Source organism: Grus americana, chromosome 1 (genome assembly GCF_028858705.1).
Source record: "Grus americana isolate bGruAme1 chromosome 1, bGruAme1.mat, whole genome shotgun sequence".
In the NCBI taxonomy this organism is placed as follows: domain Eukaryota; kingdom Metazoa; phylum Chordata; class Aves; order Gruiformes; family Gruidae; genus Grus; species Grus americana.
The window spans coordinates 91823782-91846085 of record NC_072852.1 but is presented as its reverse complement, the minus strand read 5'-3'; the positions used below and the strand labels follow the sequence as shown (position 1 = coordinate 91846085).

Sequence of the window (22304 nt, the reverse complement as noted above, 5' to 3'; positions counted from 1 at the left end):
TTCTCTAAGAAAGATACAGATCCCTCCACCCACTGTGTCTTTTCTCTTTGCTCTCTTCTCAGGCACGTTGCTTACCTTGCACGATCAAATAAACCTGGGAAGTCTTGGGGTGATGCTGTGTCTGCACTGAACACGTATAGGACCCCTCGTCATAGACATCCACTTTCTGGATCCGCAGGCTGTATTCCAGGGGGTTTCTCTTCTCCAGCTCTACTCGAGGGTCCAGGGACCACTTGTCCTCTCCAGCAAAAATGATGCCAGAACGGTTTAACCAGGCCACCTTGGAGCTTCTGTCTTCTACATAACACCTGCAGAGGATGAGAAAGGTGAGGGGGAGATTAACAAACCTCTCCATCATCTCAGTTTCGTCCCCTCCCTTTACTACTTTGCTCAGAAACTCCATAGCAGATTCCTGCCTTGCCAATGAACTGCGGCATCTCCTCATCATTGCTGTCCCATGGCCATGTATTTCACAATGATTTTTGGAAGGGTTTCAGGAACCCTTCGGTTCATGAAACCACAGGATTTGGTGCGCCCATGCCTGTGAACATCCCAGTTGAGACAGGAGAGGAGGAATGACAGCTAGGGGTGGCAGGCAGAGGAACAGCAGCAGGCCCAGCAACTGCCACGTCCCCGATGGCCGACCGCTGCAAGGCAGAGGACAGACTAACCCTATTGCAACTGCATGACAAGCATTTTGCTCCTTAACAGAGGGCAGTGAAGGTGCTGCGAAGACAAATGCATTTTGGCCAAGACACCTGCTCTGTACCACTTCCCACCTCCAGAAAGTGGTTTGCACAGAAAAGATGAGGAGATGCCAACAAGGAGGCGCATCCTGCTCGCTCTCAGCTGTGTCTCATTCAAGAGGTCCAGGGCTGAAGAAGACATGGGGACACAACTCCTCTTTCACCCTGGCAGCCATACCCACCAGGGCCAGGCTGAGAGGGTTTGCCCTGCCGCAGCTCACATCATGTTTGCTCTGTGGATAAACAGGGAAGCTCAGTCTCCAGAGCTGTTGCTCCTTCACCTCTCAGAGCTCTGCCCACAGCCCCCTGGCATCCAAATAACCCAGCACCTCTCCCCACCACTATTCACGCATGTGTTGTATTTGAGAAAGAAAAGAGAGAGGATAAAGATTATTGCTTCAAGATAAGACAAATATTTGACAGTAGGCTTTCATGCAGCCTCTTACCATGGGTCAGACATTTTCCAAGTTCCTCTTTTTGAATGCATTTCATTCATGCTGCACTGCAGCTGCCGTCCCTTGTGATGTGACCCTACCATTGTGGCCGGCACCTCTCACCTCCTCCCTTTTAGCACGCCCATGAATGCTCTCCGAGTTGTTCTGGGGTTACTTGTGGGCAGGAGGAAAGCTAGGCTGCGTGGGCATTGATGGGAGGCACGCCATGCTGCTGGCCAAGCTGGAAGCAGCTCTGCCTGATCCCACAAACATTTGCTTTAGAGAGCAGCCCAACAGAACCCGGCCAGCACCGCCGCCGTCCAGCCAAGGCAAGGGAGAGAGGGTTCGCCCCTCAGGCCAGAGCCCGCCTTCCTGGCCAGGCAGGCACTTGCCCTGAGGTGAGCTCTCAGCTGTGATCTGTGTTTTGTTTTTAAAAAGCTACTCTTCGTAAAAAAGAAAGGGGCAGGAGAACCCATGAGCAGCCACTTACACGTAGAAACCAGCACTGCGGTGATGTGGCGGTGCCCCAGTTCAGTTGGCCACCCCGGGCTGTAATCACCAGCGACAGGAGCTGTAAGCAAGGACCCGGGGAGGGAACTGCCCTGCAGGAACACCCAGAGTATCTCCAGAGCCAGCTGCCTTAGGGTCACCAGCCTTCTTGCACACACATTTCTGCATAGAGTGGTAACGGCACTGAGAATCGGGGGTTAGATCTTTTTCAAAGGTGTTCAAAGCCCCTCTCTGCACATTTTGGATTTGTGAAAATCCCGAGGGGGATGGCGGTGAGAAGCTAAGCAGATTGACAGCTGAAGCTGAAGTCAGCGGGAGCTGAAGTTTCTCAGTCCCCGGCACACCTATCAGTGCTGCTGGGCACCAGCCCCATCGGGCTGCTTTCCACACCTACACTGCGGCACTACGTGATACAGCATGGCACCCTGGGGCTTGCCCCACACCTGGCCGTTCCACGGCTTGGAGGTAGCAAAGATGCCCCTGCAATGTCCCTCGGGTCAGTAACAGCTCAGTGATGCAGTCAGAGCAAAGCTTCGTCCTCCTGCTCCTGCGCGGTCATTCACCCGAGGACCCTCCCTCCTCTCTGCCAAAGTGAAAACGGGTCTCATAACCTGTCCTACACTCCCAGAGGTCAGCCCTAGGACAGTGGTCAATAGCTACAGTCACACAACCTTGCAAGTGGCCCTGAAATAAGTTAGTAGGTGCTATTGAAATAATGCGAAGAAGAGAGGGAAAGGAGGAAAATGGGAACAGTAAGTGAAATGGATTTGAGCTGCTCTGTTCAGCATACCTGTTCCTCTCAAACTGTCAGGGAAAATCAATGTACAAATGTGGAAATTCCAAGTCCTGGTGCACTCCAAACATGCATCCACGTGGATGATGCATCTCAGTATGTCCGTCTGCACACACGCACCCTCTTAGTCTGCCAGAGATGCCACCCAGCTGTATGGATCACGCTTTAATAAGGATTTATGGTGATGATTTTCACAGTGTAATAAGTGCTAATTCAATACTAATAGAATATTAAATGGCACGTTAACTGACATTTTAACTGCAATGCAATAGGAGCATGGCATCAGCAAGATATCAAATGACTCTTATCGTTCACTAATAATCAATAATCAAGTTCACAGAGACAGTCAAATGCTTTTCATTAGGCTTATTGAAAGCATTACCATCAGCATCAGCGAACGCTAATAAACGATCTGCGATCCATCCATTTTGCTTTTCCTTACGGTTTCAGGTTTAATTTCTTGACATCGGCTGATGGGGCTAACAAGAGGACCAGCTAGTGGTGATGGTCATGCCTTGCACAATCACTGCAGGGACTCAGGAACTATTGATATTAGCACCAATTCAAACCATAGACACAGAAAGACAAAAAATTTTGCTGCCATGCCCCTTGAGCCCCCCTTTGCCCTCTTGCAAACAAACATAGCAAAGTTTAGCACCTGAGGTGTTTCAGCGACTGCACCCCATTTTTAGCTGCTACAGATGTGTGTCCAGTTCTCGTGCAGTGGCTAACAATGGTGTAACAACCAGCCGGGAGAGGACGGTGGGAAACTGGACATGGAGAAAGGAACCTGGGCCAATCCTCACATGCCTTCCTCAGCCTCGGTTTCCCCACGCGCAAAATGCAGACGATGGGGCCGAGCTGTGCCGCAGGAGGGAGGGGAGGGGGTGACGCTTTTGCTGCAGGAGAACGCTTTGGGACCTTCAGCAGGAACCGTCGCCTCGAACGGGAAGGAGGGCTGCCCACCGCCGTTCCTGGCCTCTGGATTTCAGGCCAGGAGGGGACATCTAGCAGCATGCAGGCAGGGGGGAGGGCAGGAGCCGGGAGCAGGCCCCACTGCTGGTGCTCCCTCCTGCCATGTCTCCCAGCCTAACGTGCAGCGCTCCTGCAAACCTGCCTTCGTAGGCTCTGAGGGGTAGGGGAGATAGGGTACTCTTCCCCTTTGTGAGAGCATTTGGGCTTATTCCTACAGATAAGTGGGAAAGCGAATGAAGAAAAGGAGAGGGAGGCTAAGGCATCTGCATCTCCCCTCCCAGCAAACACCAAGGCTGGACGTCTCGCCACCCGCTCTGCCTCGCTCCTCTCTTGGTGCTTGACTCCCAACCCCAGCGACTCCCGCTCCTCCTCCCACCGTGGCACCGCCGCACGGTGCATTGATTTCCCAGCGTGTTGCTGTAATCTCGTTGCAGTTGATGTTGTGCCTGTCGCTCCAGCGGCTCTCGCCCCTAAGCTTTCCGCACTCCCTTCTCTCCGGCGAACAGAGGGGCATTGCTGCTGAGGGGCGGCATTCGGTTGGAAAGCCCTAGCACGGGCTCTCGAGGCTGGAGGCACCACTGCCAGGGTGGGGGCTGCATGGGGGGAGGAGAAGGATGCATGAGAGCCAAGGGCTCACCAGAGCTATGGGGATGCAGTGGGGTATTTTATTGCCTTCATGGGGGTCTCTTCGGGGTAAGTTCAATGGTGTTTGGAAGGGACAGACGATATTTAGAGCCTACAGTGATGAAGAGGCAGGAAGGAAGCCCTGTAGGACCTGGTGAAGCTGCTGTTTAAATGATTACTTCAACATGGTGGGGATTTTACAGCATTATCAATGATGTATTGGGTCGCCTTGAACCCAGGATAATTGTGTGGAGTTTTTTTATTGTCGTTGTAATTCCAAATAAATAAATTCTTTTACAGCAGACCCAAGCCCACAGTTCTCTGCCAGAGCCTCACCTAGTGAGAAGAGGAGAGCTGCTAGGTTTAAATGAAACATGGCGTGCTGCGTCACCAGCAAGCCATAGCTCTTACCTCATTTTGGGGAAAAATAAATAAATAGTGTGGTTTCAGAGTGCATCTTCTGCCCTCTTTCTCCAAAGCACGTTGTGGCGACAGCTTTCTGTTCTAATTCCCACACTCCTCTTTAATCATCTTTTCTCTGTTAACCCTTTGATCTCCTGTAAGACAATCTCTGTGCAGCAGAGGCCAAAACTTGGCAGCCTGCTGCACATGCAATTAAGCACCTGGAACCAACCCCATTGCACCCGTCAAGGAACACGACCCCCTTTCGCCAGATGATGTCACAACCCGCCCTGGATCAGATCTCCCACCTTCCCCTTGGCTCTGTGATGAGCCTGCTCTAATCTTCTCACTTCACACACACTCGCAGGATCCAGCTAACAACTTCCCCCGCTGCCCTCTACCCCCAGCAGCAAAGTGGCAAGAGGGAAAAGAGAGAGGGATCAAACACGGCTTGTTCGGCACAAAGCAACGTCAGCTCCCGGCTGCCAGCTCTGAACATGCAAGACAAATTCTCCGTTGTGTTGCAAAGTATGATCCTGGAAAGCTAATGCGGTGGTTAAACACAATACCGCTTGCAGCCTTGCGAGGAAAGCTCAAGGGTAACTCACACTGGTGCTGTTTTCTCTTCTCGTGCTCTACAGCCCTTCCCTGCATGGCAAGCGAGGACTCAAACGCAGTGACCGTCAATCAGGGGAGCAGGAAGAGCCCGGCCCCTCCGTTATGCCCCAGCAGGGATGTGGGCAGCGAGGGCTAAGGACAGACCGCAGGCATGCCAGCCCCGACCCTCCCAGGCAGGGCGCTCAGGGGAAGAAGAGCCCAGCCAGACCCCACAACGCCACTGCAGTGCCAGACCCTGCCAGCATTTCAAGAGCAAGGGCAGCGCTGCCGCTGCAGCAGCCAGCTCCCTTTCTCTGGTGTACAGTCCCCACCAGAGGAGTACACTGGCACACAGGAGCACATAGTCCGGAGGAGTAATGGAGGAGCTGTTGGTCCTGGGTGGTTCCCACGGCTCCGGACCGGGCTCTCCTCAGCAGGAGATGCTGCAGAAGACAGCTACAGCTGAAAATATCTTTATCTCTGCAAAGACAAGGGCCCCCTAAGTGGATGACGATGGGAGACTGCATCAACCGAGCGTCTGAAACCTCCTTTCAGCCAAGCACGAAAAGCCTCACTTTACGAATATGAGGTGTTGCTCAAACTTCTCCTTCCTTTCTCCACTGCCACTGCTCCTGTCTTTCCCCAGCCTGGTCCAGCTGCTGCTCCTCTCCTGATGTGCCACAACCTGCAGCAGGGTCACTGTTCAAGAGCTAGTGCTGTGCCGAAGCAGGACCGATTCCCAAAATGTGGCATAAATAGCTGCTGAGCCACCACTGCCAGCATGATAACACAGGCCCTCGGAGGGATTTAGAAAACTGCTGCTTAAAGCCAGTCCTGCGCTGGAAAACTGGCAGGAGGGGGAAACAGCCACATCTGTTCAGCCCACACTCTCTTTCAGCCATATTATGCTGTGACCTTGGTTGTCACACCTGCCTGCAGCTTCCTGGGTACCTCAGCACTCAGGTGACAATTTCGGGCCATCCTCCTGTTGGGGCAGTGCAGGGCTGATAGGATGCCTGCACTTCTGCTGATCCTCTTTAGTAAATACCACTTCGGGAGCGTGAGGCTAGGACAGGCTCCCCGGGTCAGGGAGCCCCTGCCGCCACCGGCATGGCCAACTCTATCTTATCTTTTTCAGAGATGTACTTCATTCCTACTTAAGCCTAGTGTGTTTGGCAGGGGGTACCCTCCCCCTGCTTCGTATGGCAGGCTGTTCGAAGTCTTTCTGCTCTGCTGATAGAAACTTTTTTTCTAATTCTAAGTCGAGATTTATTCATGGCTGGTTTATATCCATTCCCTCTCACGCCAACACCATCCTTTAGTTTAAATAGCTCTTCTCTCTCCCGGGCGCTTATCTTCCAGCGTGTTCACAGAGAGCAATCATATTCCCTCTCAGCCTTCATTTTGCTGGGCTCAACAAGCCAAACTCTCCTAGTTTCTTCTTGTATGATAGACTCTCCATTGCCCTAAACATCCCAGTAGCCCTTCTCAGCACCTGCTCCAGTCTGAATTCCTCTTTCGTGACCAGAATTCGTACCCAGCTTTCTAGATGAGGACTCCCCAGTGCCTTGTACAGAAACGTTCCTATCTCACTCTCTCTCCCATCAACTCTTTTTAATGAAAGCAAAAAGAATTGCAACCAGTGAATATGACTATCAGTGCAGAACTGCTCATGTGCTGTGAGCATCCTCATCTCTCAGTCCATGTGATATGCGTGGTAAATGAAACCCAAGGGAATTCACCAAAAATACACCATCCTAGAAAGACAGCTAGCTGCATGGGTTCTCACTAGCAGACACACAGCTGGTCTCACATGGGTTTTCTTTCTGTTAAAATGACTATTTAACAGTATAGTTTCCCATTTGTAGAGATAAAAACAGAAATCAAGCCCAAAATTATAGTAATTGTTATGCCTGTACTCTCCCGGGGTGGATATAACTATATCAGAATAAGAGAACTTATACTGGCATGATTTATTCCTGTTCCCATCTCCTGAGGATCAGTATACCTCCATAAACAACTTCAGTCCACATCCATTCAAGCAGAGATGCCTTCTTTATAATATCAATATGAGCTGCTATGAAGAAAGTTAACTCCATCCCAACCAGACCACAGTACAGTTTAAAACTTGAAAATACAGAAAAAGCCTCAGACTGAGGTTTCCAACCACAGCACCAGTTTTTCCTATATCCCACCAGACCTGGGAAAATCCCTCCATTTCTTTACAGTGTAGTCAGGAAACCCTCGGACGGCTTTTTGCCCATTCCGAGGTGCACATCTGGAATGACTGTCTCCAGTTACAGGGATCCCGCCGAGAAGGCTTGCTCCCCACGTGTGCGCAGAGAGGCTGAACTGCTCGCTGGCTGATGCTTGCAGAAATGCCAAATGCTCTGACAGCTTGCATCAGGGTCTTACACCGTTGGGAGGATGAGACTGCTGAGGACACAGACTCTGAGCTCCCTCTTTCGCTTTTGGGTTAGCCGAGGACTCGTCAGTGTCCCTTTTCGGTCCAGCCAGAATCCTCGCTCTGATCTTGATCCAGCATGATTAGGTGATGCTAATCAGCTATTGATCACACGGCCTTCGTGAAATGTCCAACCAAGAATGTATGCCTTGCTCTGCTGTCTGCAGCTTCCTGTAGCATCATGGGGCTCCTGCACCATCAAAAGGGGAAACCAGGGAACAGCGGAGATGACGCAGTATGGCAATGGGGAACATTGCCAGATGGTTTGCCTTTTGGCTTAGGACCCTGTGCTTTTGCCATCACAAAGACACGGGCTGACATTTAAAAAGTACCTGTGGTCACATAGGAACTGAAGTTCACTGAAAGGCAATAGTAATTAGTTGCCCATGTTAAGTGGATATCGGCTTTTATGCCAAGTTTGTAACAGGACCAGAAACCAAACAGCTATTGCCGAGTTTCTGCAGCATTATGCTTTTTTTTCTCGTTGAAGGATACACCAAGAATAGGAATGGGAGCAATAATATGTCCATACAGACTATAATCCCCTTTATTTTCCTTCACAAGCTTCAGTACTGGAAACCACCTTTTTATTCTACCTGAACCCCCAGTGCCTTGTAGGTAACTTTTGTGTGGTCACCACTAGGTAACTCCAGAAAAGCTACTTCCAAACTTTTCCTTTGAATTTCTGCTAAAAAATTAAAAAAAAAAAAAAAAAGAACAGAACTGTGTTTCTGAGATGTGATCTCCTCCTCTGACAGGAGGGGAGGGAGGGTTTGGCTGGGAAGTCCACGTGACTCTGTATCTGGTAATTATCCAGCCGCAGAGGCAATCTGAAACGTTCTGTGCTGTCGCGGAGAATGACAGCACCTGGAGCTCCAGCACCCAGATAAAAAGCAGAGAGACAATCGGGCAGATGGAGAAAGGCAATGCTACATCATGGGGCAGCGAGGAGGGGGGAGAGAAAGAAGGGGGTAGAGTCAAAAGCTGGCGAGAAACATCAAGGCAGTCGGCACAGCTACTGGAGAATGAGATAATGCCATAGATTAGTAATGCAAAGGGCAGCTCTGAAAGAGAGGGAAACAGAGAGGGAAACGGAGTGAGGGCAGGTCAGGAGAGAGCGGGTGCAGAAGAGGGACAGTGCGACCACAAGAGGGAATGGGAAAATGATGCTAGAGTGAGCTTCAAAGCATTTTGTGTGCTCTCGGGTCCCTTCCTCCCAGCCCAGTTACAGGCTAAAAAATGCAGAAGGTATCACCAGAGGCTGTCACAGAGCAAGGGGGAGATTTGCAAATCAACTCCTTGCAGCTGAAGAGAGACATGGCAATGCAAATAGCAGTCTCCAGCTTGTGGATTCCAGCGGTTTGCTCAGGGAAGGGGACTAAAAAACTTAGTATCAAAATAATTAGAACTGGAACTTTGGGGCATCACCTCATGTATTTTGTATGGAGGAGAGGTGAGAAGGAGGTGCACTGACTCTCCCTCTCACAGCTGCACACACAGAGGCACGTGCAAGCCTGCAAAACAGTCCATGTGATTGATGCCATGGTGCCATGGCCCAATTCCAAAAGGCAAGGAGCCACACATGCCGTCCCACGCAGCCACGTGACAGCATCGGCGTGTGCCCCCAGGGCTGTTGCAAACGAGAGGCATGCCCACAGGACTGGCAGCAGCCCTCAACAGGTCAGGAAGAGCTGACTGCCAGGTGGCCCAAAGCCATGTACCACCTCTGGGAAGGGTTCTGACGTGGGAAAATACAGCCAAACAGACAATCACTTCAGGGCCAAAGGCTTGTCAGGGACTGATGTTGGCCACCAGCCTCAACGCCTGCTGGGCCAGTGACCGAGGTATTGGCAGTCACCAAGGGACCTGCAGTGGCAGCATCTTGCCATGGAGGCACAAGGAACTAAGTGCCCAGATGTCCACACCTGAACATTTGGGGAAGAAAATGGGAATGATAGCAGCAGTGAAGGGGTATCACAAGGTCTGAGCACTGGACCACGTGGTCCAGTGACCACCCTCCCATGATGAGTGACAGAATTTTCCAAGAGAAGTGGAACCCCTCCTAAAAGGGCAATGTAAATCACCATCTACATAATTTCATGATCCTTCCAGCCATAAAAACCTATTAATCTAGCCCCAAGGAAATCTAAGTTGGCCTCCTCTCCGAATGACAGCTTGCATTCCACCTTGTAAGTTTGTACTCTGCCTTTCTTATCCCCAGGCATTTCTCAACCCCCTGCCCCTTTTTTCTTTTTTTAAACTCATTAACATTCTCATCTTGGTGATACTTTCTGGCTGAGAATTTCATCAGTTAACCATTAATTGGTACAATGCTGTGAAAAAATATCAGATTTAAGTGTTACGTGAAACTGGCAGGTGTCTCCTCTATTTTGTACTATATGAAGTAGTTCCTTCCAATACCCGAGGAGGATGCTACCTGAGACACAGGAATGCGCTTTCTATTTTGTGGACCCTAATGTCCATTTCATCTCATACTGCTCCTTCTCCAAAAGGGAAAGAGAATATTGCACGTGAAGCACTAGCCCTTGTCCTGGGTAGGTGGGAGGGAAGGATCCACACCAAGGAGAAATTAGTCTTGAAACTCTTTGGAGACGCAGATCAGAGTGGGAATGGGAGCAATACTAGGAAAAATAAGACTTAACTTTCCCTTCTTTTCTAAGGTCATGAGAGTATCAGAGGTGGCTCAATCAAGTTATCATCCCCCCTTCCAAGCACTGCCCTCGGGCCGCCAGCCGCTGTCTGTGAAGGGTGGCATTTCGGGATGAATGAGAAAGCGGGCCCATCCTGCCTGCTCACTTCCAGCTGCTGCATTTCAACGAGGGACACCTCCTTGATGTGCAAACACTCTAGTTATTATTTACAGCTGACCTTTTCCCTCTCCAGCTCCCGCTGCTGCAGCACCGCTGGTGGAGTCAGGGCTTGTAGAGATTGCGGAGACGATGTGTAGCGAAACATGTTAGCTTCCCTGCCTGTGCCAGAGCTGTCATGAGTGCCACTGTGGATTGAGCTGCACCCGTGCAAGCAACAGTGGGAAATGTGAAGAAAAAAAGCCTAATGTAGACAAAGCCTTTGAGGAGCTTAACCCCTCTTCCCCTTTTCCATCTCTCTCCCACTTGAAAGCAGAGAACAGCTTCTGAGCAAGACACACGCTCTCATTTCCATATCTAAAGCCAGTCCCGAAATACCATCGTGAAATAATGCTCTCAGAGAGGAGACCACGAAGCAGATTCCCTTTGAGAGATTCTGCAGCTTCTCTTTTTAATTCCACCCAAAAACAACTGCCACCAAATACTGAGCGCACCTGGACTGGTGCAGTCAATCCCAGGCACCTTGTTACCAGAATGATACGGGGAAATTGGAGGGAATTCAGAGGCAAGCAACAACAATATCCATCAAGGGCTGGAGAGGGATCAGCATCTAAGGGAAGCTTAAAAACATTAAATATGTATAACTTGACTAAGAGAGGACTTAAAAGGGACATGTTGACAAGCTCTACCTCTTTGGAAGCTGAAAGCACTGAGGGAAGAGAGGAATTATTTAGCAAGATGTGTAGGGATCTAGAAAGGAGCAATGGGTCAGAAAAAGAAGTAAGTTCTGTTCAAACTTGAGGAAAAACTTCTTGTCATCTACAAGTGCTAGTCTTGTGGAGGGTCTCCCAAGGAAAGCAAGGAAGCCCCTATTGTTTCATACGTTTAAAACAAGGTTGGGCTGAGGTCCTGAGGATGTTTAAGCTGCATAGGGAACAGCTTCACAGTGGCTGCAGGGAAAACAAACTACAATGACTTATTACTTTTACCACCAACCTGGCAGAGTTCAGCAATATGTCAGGAGAAGACAACTCCTCTCACAAGTTTTTTTCAGATGAAGCAATGTTTTTAGCTATTTTCACTTCACATACAGCTAAATATTTCTCGGCAAGACCTTAGACCTCTCTATACTGTACTAGAGTTAACCAGCACAGGTATGGTTTTGTTTTCATAAACTGGATCTATTAGAAGTCATCCATGGACAGTTTAAAAACTACTGATACAAAGACTAGAAGTCTTATTATTTCCACAAGCCATTGGTATATGGTTGTATACCCAAATGTGCTGTAAGTAAAGTTGTCAGGCACTGAGAAGTTGCAAGTAAAGCTTGATTTTTCAAAGCGCTTAGTGTTGAAATTAAGACCAGATTTGTCAAACTGCTTTTGGGCCTACCAGCTCCAAACTAAGACACAAGAACCAAATTTTCAAAACAGAGTTTGGCACAGTAAGCTCGTTTACCAATTTAGCCACTTCTCTTGCTGCCTCAAATGACATACTTTTGAAAATCTGTCCCATGGGTGTTTTACAATCATAGAACAAAGTGCTGCAAACTTCAGACTTGCGTGCTGTATTTATCTTCTGTGTTGAAGAACTCCTTCAAGTGGAAACCACAGCAAAGCTGTAACAGCTAGGCAATGCTCAACTCCACTTTCTTTCCTTTACTCGCAGCTTTGCTAAATTTTGTCTCTTCCTAATGCCCCACTTTTGTCCACCATCAGGCCTTGCAAAAGGAGGCATCTGAAAAAGACTTGCAGGGAAGGTAGAGAAGAGAAGCTGCTGGGAGGGAGAACTCCCAAGAGCTTTGATCTGAGCTTACTTTATCCCCACATGGACAACATGCCTTGCAGAGAAGGACATGTTTATAAATAAATAAATAGCAGAGGAGAGGAGGAAGAGCGGAAAAAAAAAGAAATGTCAAGATACATTTGATGGAGTTTCTGTTGTTGGCATGAAAGCCAGGAGCTGGCTTAAAACCTCATGGTCAGAAACAGAATGGGAGGAAGGTACAACTCCTTGAGAAAGGGGGGCAGGAATAATTCCCACAGCTAGATCTCCTTGCCATCCTACTAATCATAATAATATCTTGTGCTGTCTTTCCTCTGAGACCCTTGAAGGACTTGGTCTTGCAAGGCAACTCAGCACGTGCTGAACATCAAGCACTGTTTTTGTCAAAGGGACTAGGCACTGTGGAACTGGAGCTCTCGTGCTTTGTGGAGGAGAAGTATGACGATGCCAGTTTTACACATATGGGGAGACATTGGAGAAGGAAAGGTGGCGCAAAGTCATACAATGAAACGATTTTAGAGCTGGAAACAAAACCTGGCAGCCCTGACCTGTGTCATATGAAACTTTGGAGTGTATTGGTTGCATGAGGGTAGCGAGAGGGGGGGAGTGATGGCTGCAAAACAGCCTTCACAAACCCAGGTGCCACCTCCAGGCACGCCTATCTTAGCACTACCGCGAGAGACTGTGCTTTTCTTTCTCTCTAATTGCAATCTGCCCAGGCACGTGCGACCAGAGCAGAAAGCACTGGCTAAAGCACAATCTCCTTTTCCCCACGGTTTGAAGGCTATTGGCTTGGGTCACTTAGCTCCGTGCTCTGGAGCCTGAACTCCAGCCCGGCTACCGAAGGCAGCGCAGGCATAACCACAGGGACTGCTCTGACTGCTTCTGCACCTTCTGACCTGCAGTCTTCTGCCACTGGCAAAACAAGCTGCGCAAATTGGCTGGAACATAGAACATAAACCCTTTTCATATCTTAGCAAAGACAATGTTGCTTAATTCTACTGGAATCATTTACCCAGGACTATCTTACCAGGATCCACTGACATCCCTACCTCTTCTCCCAAGAGCCTGCTGCGAAACGAAACCTCTCCTCTGCACGGCTTATCCGCTGATAAACCATTTCCCCACAGAGTTCCCTCCTGTACAGCTGACTAACTGGTAGTTTAGTTTCTGATGCAGCTGGGTCTAAGGCTGCTCGCATGGGCCTTGGCTTGTCTGAAGATTCCTATTTCTGTTCTTCTGGCAGATCACTTGCTCTAAATAATTTCCAGAAGTCCAGTACTGTACGGAGAGATGCCAAACTGCAGCTTCAGCTGGCATAAATCAAGGGTCAACAAGGTGCCACTACAATAAATGGGGAAGCCTAGATTTACCCTAGATGAGGATCAGCCCTGCTTCCTTGCACCAGACTCTAAATGAATTCATTAAATACAGCACTTCAGTCTGCTCAGCTAAAAGCAGCTCCAGCTGGCAGGAGGTTTCAGATGCAGGGAATGTTTAAAAGATGAGGATTTGTAGCCTGCTCTGAGTTTACACTTGGCTAGAGGTAGGCTCTCATCAGCCGTGCAGGGGAGATGACATCATGCCCACCTAATGGGCATCTGTGCATGCCCAGTGCCTGTGCACGGCGTGACATTTACGCAGGACCCCACAGCCTTGAGGGGACAATCTAGGCCTAAATTCTCCTGTTAAGATGCTCAATTTAAAGTGCTTCAGGGCAGCAGAAGAGAGATCCTGCTGTACCTCCACCAGACTGAAGGGCTTATTTTTGTTTTTTCATTCTTTTAAATTTTCATTTGGGGAGTCCTGCATTTTGAATCTGCAGTAGGGTAAGCATCAGCATTGGGGACAATGAGAGCAGTTTGGGATTTGTGAGACAGGAGTGAAACATTAGTTAGTTTTGACATTAAACCCTAAATGAGAGGATGTTAAAGTTATTCTTAGCTTATGAAAAAAGAAGCTGTGCTGTGATCATCTGGCCTGCTCTCATGTATTGTAAAGATCTCGTGATTCTTGCCGTTTATTCCCTTATCTGCTCACTAAAACAGATGGTGTTGCAGGCTCTTTGCAGACTCTGACAAATATGACTGCACTGGGAACACGGTTCATATATCCACACTTGCCGTACAACCCTCAGGACAAGATACACTGGCTTGAAATGAACGTTCACATCCAAAGCACAATCTGCAGCAAGGAATAGATCCTATTCTCCTTCAGCATTGCTACTGAGGTCTCTAATATATAGTCACACACAAAATATCTTCCTATGGACACGTATAAAGGTCAAAACAATGGGACCCTCCAAAACCTTTGTCCTGAGCTCCCAGTCAAGCCCTCTCTGTGGCCAGAACCAGGGTGCACATTGTTCTTCCTCAAGGAACAGATCTGCCCACTGAAAAACCATACGTTCAATAAGCTGGAAAATGACAGACCCCAAACTCAAGTGTACCTGACACCAAGCCCTCCCTGACTTCACACCTCGTTCCTTTCTTAGGCTGGGAAAAGAGGGTCAGTCCTTGTCAGCCACTGAGAGGTAGGGAGAGCACCCAAAATTATTCATTCATGCTAGGCTATTACAGGTCTTCTCTTCATGATGCTCTCCCGTGTGTGTGCGAGCAGCCAGTATTCAGAAAGACAAGTGAGGTTAACCGAGGTACATGCATTGCTCCCACTAGAGCAGTATAAAATGGTGATGAACCACAACTGGAACCGCTCTGCAGTAAGTATCTGGCCAGAGGTGAAGCATGAGGTTACAGCAGCAGCTCCACTCCCCTGTTCCTCTCCGCCTGATGGATCCTTGGTAATAAACCACCTTTCAGCCTTTCTTGTCTTAAACCCAAACTGCTGGGATTCAGGGAAGATAAAGATTTCAACCACCTTTCAGAAGAGCCTTCACAAGAACTAAAAGCCCCTGTTGGCATAAAAGCAGACACGTAATGGGCTTTCTCTGTCCCTGAAAGTAGTTTAGCACCGCAGGAACTTGCAGTCCTTTTATCTCTCTTCTTTATTTAACTGGAGTCGTTAAAATAAACTGATTTCCCAGCCAATTAATTATCAAATATCTGTAACAGCTTTCAAGCCCTGCCATTACTCAGTCTCAGAGGCCCCCACAGGCAATGTTAAGCTACACTCTCCTTACCTGAGTAACCACTGCTCCTGCAAGTCTCCTCCCTTGCGCTGAGCTGACAGCAGAAAAGCAGCACAGGAGCCAGCAAAACCTTGGAGGAGAGCTGCAAACACACCCCACACACATCTAAGCCTGCAACGCCAGCTACGTGCCAGCCCTGAGCCAGGAAGCTTTACCGCACCGCCTGACCAAGACTCAGTTACCAGCTCTCAGCCGCCCGCACACAGACCCCGGCCCCACTGCGGGAGCAGGTACATCCTTTCCAGACACCCGATGCTGCCAGCGGGATCGGCTGGTACCTGACGGCTGATGCTGCCAGCTGAGATGAACTGCAGACACCGAGTACCTCGAGCTCAGCTCAGCGTGGGGCATAAGCTTCAGATAAAAGCACGTGCCAGGAACCAGCCGCTCGCCCAGACGTGGACAGGTACAGCTCCTGTCATAGCTGTGTCACCTACTGAAAAAACAGCCTACCTGTCTGGTAACTGGTAGGTTGTACTTGCCATAGGTACATTAGCAATGCCCCTGCCATCTATTTTATAAGCAATAAACTGCACTCATACGTGGTTTCAATTAGGAGATTTCAAATGAGATTGAAGATAATGCATCCCATAATTACTCACCCTTCTCCTTTCTAGAAACTCAAGCAGAATCATTTCCAGGCCAAAATGCGGTCTCTCTTGATTGATGACGCTAATAAAATGGCTTTATTGTGATATAAATAGCCTTAAAAACGTCCTGGAGAGTCAATATCAGTGCTTGATGGCCTTGCGCAAGCAAGGTCCTTATCTTAGGGTGTACTAAAGCTTAACGAGTTATGCTTCTGAGAAGTTTGCCGTTCGATTTGGGCACCGGTTTGGGGAACTGCAGGAGGGTAGCTCCCAAATTAGACACACAAAGCGGGAACTGTTTGAACACCTTTCCTCTTCCTTGCGTTCCCTATTAATAATCTCTTTGCTTCCTAGCTTGCCTGGTGCCAGTTCAAACGCAAGCACCGGCTGAGCCCAGCAGGAGCCATGGGAACACTACGCTCCAGCATATCTTTGCTGGAAGGTTACCAGCCATCGCTACGGTAATTGGAAAAATCTGAAATTCCTTCCGAATCGTGCACGCTCCGGGCCGCTCACAGCCCCTACAGAAGCGCATGGCCATTTCCCAGACAAAGGGCCTAAACCAGGCTTGCTTTGAAGCACGTCCGTGGCCCCCATCACGGTGGCCAATATGTTTTCATTACTCCCTTGTCAGGAGAGGCCTTGCGGCCATCCCCGCCATGCAGCTGGGAAAGAAGCGCTCGGCGCCTCAGGCTGCATGGGAAGCTTGGGGGCGGCAGAAAATTGAAGTAATTTTCGAAATTGGTGACCTCCGTGCAGTAGCCCGCTCCAGGAGGCCACATACAGAGCGTCCCTGAGAAAAAGAGTGGAGGAGACCTTTGGGCATGCATGGGAGAAAAGGCCCAGAGTGTTCTTCCCTTTTCTGAACAGCAGCAAACCTCACTCCTCAGAAAGACAAAACACTGGTTTTAAGGCCTTATTTGAAAGTGGGATATCCTGAAAACACGCAGTCAGCTCTAGTGGGACCGTAATCTTATGCATGCTGAAATATGAGATACTGTTGACCATGCTTTCCAGTAGTGCTACCTTGGCTCAGATCTGGAGGCAGACTGGGTGCTAAAGAGCTTTGCTGGGAGTGACAGAAGCATATAGAGCTGTCAGAAAACGCTGATATCATAGCAGCCGTGACAGTGATGTAATCAGGACCTGACAGACAGGCAAAAAAGAGAGAGAAGGATGCATGAGGAAGGGCGACAGAGAAACTTTAAGGGAGAGCGGTAAGAGTCTGCGCATGAAAGGATACCAATGAGTGACACTTGGTGCATGGCAGAGGGGATGAGGACTCGGGGCCATGTTCTCCCCTCTACCTTAGTAGTGATTCATGTCTCCAAAGGGCAAAGAGACTACATAATTTCCCAGCTCTGTCTCGCTCCCCTCTCTCCCCATCACTGATGTAGTTATATCTAGTCCCATATGTTTGAGAGCAATTTTCCCATCAGTAGCAAAGCCTTTGTGAGCGTGTACGTGGCCATGCATGTGTGCATATGTCATCTGCGAGACTGCGTGAGACCGCGCAGGAGAAGGGGTCTGCTGAGATGAGAAGGTGGTTCTGTGTACGCGGCAGAGCAGGAGTGAGGATGAGACTATTGAACGTGCGTGCGAGGATACGAGAGAGACTGCTTCACAGAGAATCAGACAGCGAGAGCGAAAATGAGAAGGTGCTCGTATGAGACAGGGTGTGCATGTCAGAGAGGAAGAAAGAGAAAGGTCTTATTCACAGCCTTCCTGTATGTGTTTGATGAATATCACAAGTTTTAACCAAGAAAAATATGTATGTATTCAAATCAAACACAAAACACCCCTTTTGCCTGGAGCGCTCCTGCCTTGCTTGTTTGTTCTGTTGCAAGCTGCTTGTTAGAGGAACACAGAAAACAAGAAGAGGGAAAAAAAAACCCAGGCTGACATATTTAACCACAGCCGACTACCAAGGCAGTAGCTAACAGCAAGAAGGGGAAAAGCAGGTGGGATAGTTGGAGAGCTGCTGTGGCAATGCTAGAATGAGAGATGCCTGTGAGAGTTTCTGAAGACCATCCCTCAAGTGGATTATGATCACTTTTACTGTACAGCCACTGAGTTGATTCAGCAGCTACCTACAAGGAAACGCACTCAAAAACCTATTCCTCATAGCCATTTTGCAGCGAAGAGTCAAAAGACAACGCAAGGAGAGCTGGTGTCCCGCAAAGCTCTCTACACTGAGTCTCGACAGCCCCAGCTGTCAACATGTGAATGGAGGGGCAAAAGGACTTGAGCTGGATTCATCAAAAGGAAAAAAAATAGTAACAACAGACTGAGTCCCAAACCTCCTGGGGCTAAAGGCCTTTCTAGGACTCCAGGTCAGACAAACATGGGTTTAGAGACAGGGATGGCTTTGAAAATATTTTTCCCTGTTCTGTTATGCTTTGTTCTTGCTGGTAAATTTAAATACCTTTACATGTTTATGGCTCTTCAACGCTATCATAATCCACAGGCCTATGCTGCCCAAAGGGAAAATTCACCAATCCCCATGCCCAGTCAGACTTGCTAAGTAGCTTACAATGCCACTGGCAACGCATGGGAAGAGCAGGAGCCTGCCAAGAACTGACTGTAGGAGTGGAGAAGCCACCAGACCGGAGATGTTCTGTTCAAGACTCAGGAGAAGGATCAGAAGCGCAGGTGAGACTGGAGCTCGAGGCAGCTCGCCCAAGCTTCACCCAGAGCGCCGTGGATCGCAGGAAGACTCTCCCAGGAAAAGGCAGCTGTGGGCTTTCTGTCTCTCCCTCCCCCTTTTAAAATCAGAGTGAATGGCTCTGATTTACAGCTGGAAGCAGAGCTCTCATGACACCAAAGGAGGGGAAATGATATCTTGATGTTGAGGCTACAGAGTCGGAGCAGGAGAAGGAAAAGTAAAGTACGATACAGAGGGCTTGAGCTTGAGTGTGGCTCTTTCACCATCACCCCTCCAGCATCTTCACCAAACCAACGCCACCTTTCTTTGACTACTGAGACTAAAGCAACCAGCACTGGCTCCTGCTTTGGGCAGGCACCACACTATGCACTGTGCGTCCCTCCTGACTGGGGTCCCCTGGGTGCTACTGCATCCTCAGCAATAACAGTTATTATTGTTCAAAAAATTACCCAGAAACTTCACAAATCCTTCTGCAGCGTTTGACTCTCTGACCTCTGGAGGCAGTGTGGATTTCACAGACTGACTACCTGCTGTGTGAAAAAGTGTCTCCTTTCATGTGATCTAAATTAAGCCACCATTAGCATCTCCAAGTGACCTCTTGTTCTAGTATTACAGGAGGACAGAAAAAGGAGGGACTGATCGGTTTTCACCGCACCCTTAATTAGTGTAAATAACTCAATTATAAGCCTTGAGCATGTCTCTTCGCGGAGGCTGCGGATGGCTGGTGCTTGCCATCTCCCACTGGAGCGGGCTGGGAGCGAGCGGAGGCACTGCATGCTCAGGGACGGTAGAGGGCACGGTGGCAAGACAGGAGATGGGAGAGCTACGGGAGGGAAATGGCGCTCGCACATTTTTGCGAGCTCGCTACAGTAGGAAAAAAAAAAACCCAAACCACAAATGCTGTTCAGTCCAACTGACTGCCTACTTGTAGGTAAATCTCACAAGATTACTAACCATGCTTCACGGCCCTCTGGTAATTCTACACGCTGTCTTAAATGAGGGTGTAGCCAGTGTTCAAGATAATGTCATTTTTTATAACATATTCCCTATTGTTTTCCTGTCCCTTAAAGGCAACCAAGCATCCTCTATGCTTTTGGAATTGACGCTACCCACTGAAGAAGCTTTTATCAAGTTACTCACCATGACTCCCAATCTCTTCCCTCCAAGGAGCCCGGGAGCTCAGCACTCATCACCGTACAGCTGAAGTGGAGACTATTTTTGCAGTCTGCATTACCATACGCTCATCCACGTTATAGCTCATCTGTCATCCTGCTGCCCTGTCCCCACGGTGCCTTTAAATCCTGCTGACTCACAGAGGCAGCAGCCTGCGCCCGCATTTGGTTGGCAAGATGGTGGAGAAGCTCCCACAGAGGCGAGGGGTGCAGGGGCTGGGCGAGGGCCCGGCCCCAGGGATAAGACCTCGGAGCAGCCAGGCCAAGCCCCAGGAGCAGGTCCCACTGTCTCTGCACAGTCTGTGCAGTGAGCCCGCAGAGCGTGCCATGGGGTCGGCCCGCTCTCAACATCTCCTATGGCTTTTGACAACCTTGTTGCATTTCTCACCAGCCCAACCAAGAGTCGCCAAAGTACCAACACACCAGCCACATGACACAGGGCAGACTAAACACTTCCATGGTGTGTACTGACTCCCACTATTAACTTCTCTCTATGCAAAGGAGCAACTATTCTTTGCTTACTAACGTTTGACTGCGTTTTATCCATGATAAGACCTTGCCCCTTCTCGCATGGCTGTTTATTTCCCTTCATAATTTTGTGTGAAAGGCCTTATCAAAGGCTTTATGAAAATCAAAGTACATTATGTCTGCTGGGGATCACCTTTATCTTATTTTATTAAACTTTAAAAAACAAAACAAACAAAAAACACTTGCAGCTCAAAAAGGCACAATTTTCTTTTCCAGAAGCCATAGTGGATTGACCCTGTCGTGTTATACTTACCTGAACATTGTACTAGTCTGTCTTTAATTAGCTTCACAATCAGTTTGGCTGGAACTGAAAGAGAGCTCATAGATCTGTAATTCCCAGGATGTCTTTCGATTATTAAAAAAATAATAATAGTACTTAGCATGCCTGGAGCGCTCCCCCTCTGAAGATCTCAAAGCACTCCGTGCCAGGATGAAGGCAGAGCAGGCTGGAGACAGCCCTTTGCCACCTTCACCTTGCAAGTGGGGAAGGAGAAGGGAGAGCAACTTGACCATGAAGCTCAAGTCACAGCTGCGTACGGAGCTGCCACCCCTGTTCTTGACCCTCCCAACTGTCATCCCTCTTCTAAAATCACTCGCTGGTCCTCGGGGGCGAGGAATGGGTGGTGTTTGCCCATCTGCATCATCTCGCCTGAGCGCGGAGAGATTTCAGTGTTTTTCTCCCTGAATCTGGCCCTGCTATTAGCAGCTCTGCACTCGTTAGAGAGATGCTGTTTATAAGGATCCGTCAGACACTGCTGTCAGTATATTTCATGCATTATTTACTTCAGAGCCCTGAGACTAATGCTACCCCAGTCCCAGTGATTTACTGCATTTGAGTTTCTCAAGCTGATCCATAACTTTGGGTAATAATAACAATAACAAAATACTTTGTATGCATATATCATACCCGTCAGCAAAAATCTGCGCAGAGATGAGCATATGATGCCGGAAGAGCTACCGCTTTGAGGTACCAGAGCGTCAGCCATTTGCAGGTACAGCCTCCTCCTCACATAGCTGTGTTCCCCACACCCCAATTTGAGAATATTTTGCCTTAAGATAAGTGCACATGGACCCTTCAAAGCGAGAGTCTGTATCCAGAGGGTATCCCCTTTGCCAGTGAAAGCTCAGTGAGCCTCGCGGCACATCCCCTGGCAAGGACAGCCCTGCTCAGGCAGAGGAGCCTCACAAGCTGGTCCCAGCCCGCAGATGGGGTCCCTCTGCCTTGGTGAATTAAAAATCCTGGAGGGATGCTCAGCGCCTGGACTGGAGACTCAGGTCTTTAATTGCGTCCTCCACCTGTGGCTCCCCTCATCCTGCTCCTGGCACTGCGTGGCCACAGCCCCCTCGTTATTGCCTCTCGCTCCCCCCAGCTTCCTTCTCATTCACACCTTGCCTACTGTTTCATCTGACCCCCGGTAGTTCGGCCATTAATTAAAAGGTGCTTGATGAGCCCTAATAAAAAAGCCCACACTCTGCCATGCAGCTGGGGATCCTCCCCATCCCCTTTCTGCATTGTGCTGCTACATCCTCCTCGCACGCCATGGCAGGGATGACCTCTGAGCCAAGTCCAGTGCTTTTAAGGTTTGTTTTTCTGGTTTGTTTGCTTTAATTTATTTTGCCCTTCAGCCTAGCATTCGCTGTATCTTTCTCCTCAAGAGTTTGCCAGCCGCCCTGTTTGAAGCTCACCAATTCTGCGCACGCCTTGCGGGGGGCACCCCTAACGAGGAGCAAACCACCCCCTGCCCTCGCCCACGTGATGCTGCTGAGTCCTTGGCACTCACGCCTCTGCGCCCTGCTGCTACTGCCTGCGGCACCCTACCCGCTCCTCAACATCTACCCTGACATGACTGAAGCCTTGAGAAAGGGATTGCTGTGTCCTGGTGGGCTCTCAATATGCCACAGGCCCTATAATAATAATATCAATAAAAACCATTGAGAGATGTCTGCTTGCCCAGGCAAGGCTCTAGCATGGAGGCCAACTCCTACTGCTGCGCTGACACAAAATCACTGAGATCAATGAGAACGTCAACTAAGTGTTGCAAA

At 49.2% G+C, this 22304-nt stretch overlaps 1 protein-coding gene across 3 annotated transcripts in view; it reads right to left on the bottom strand.

The window, feature by feature from the left end:
* Positions 1 to 22304, bottom strand: part of LSAMP (limbic system associated membrane protein) — a 1016803-nt gene that overhangs the window by 168759 nt on the left and 825740 nt on the right. For all 3 annotated transcript variants that reach the window (XM_054808404.1, XM_054808411.1, XM_054808396.1), the window contains one exon: positions 76 to 308. In XM_054808404.1, the coding sequence (XP_054664379.1) occupies positions 76 to 308 (233 nt within the window). The remainder of the gene's footprint in view (positions 1 to 75; positions 309 to 22304) is intronic.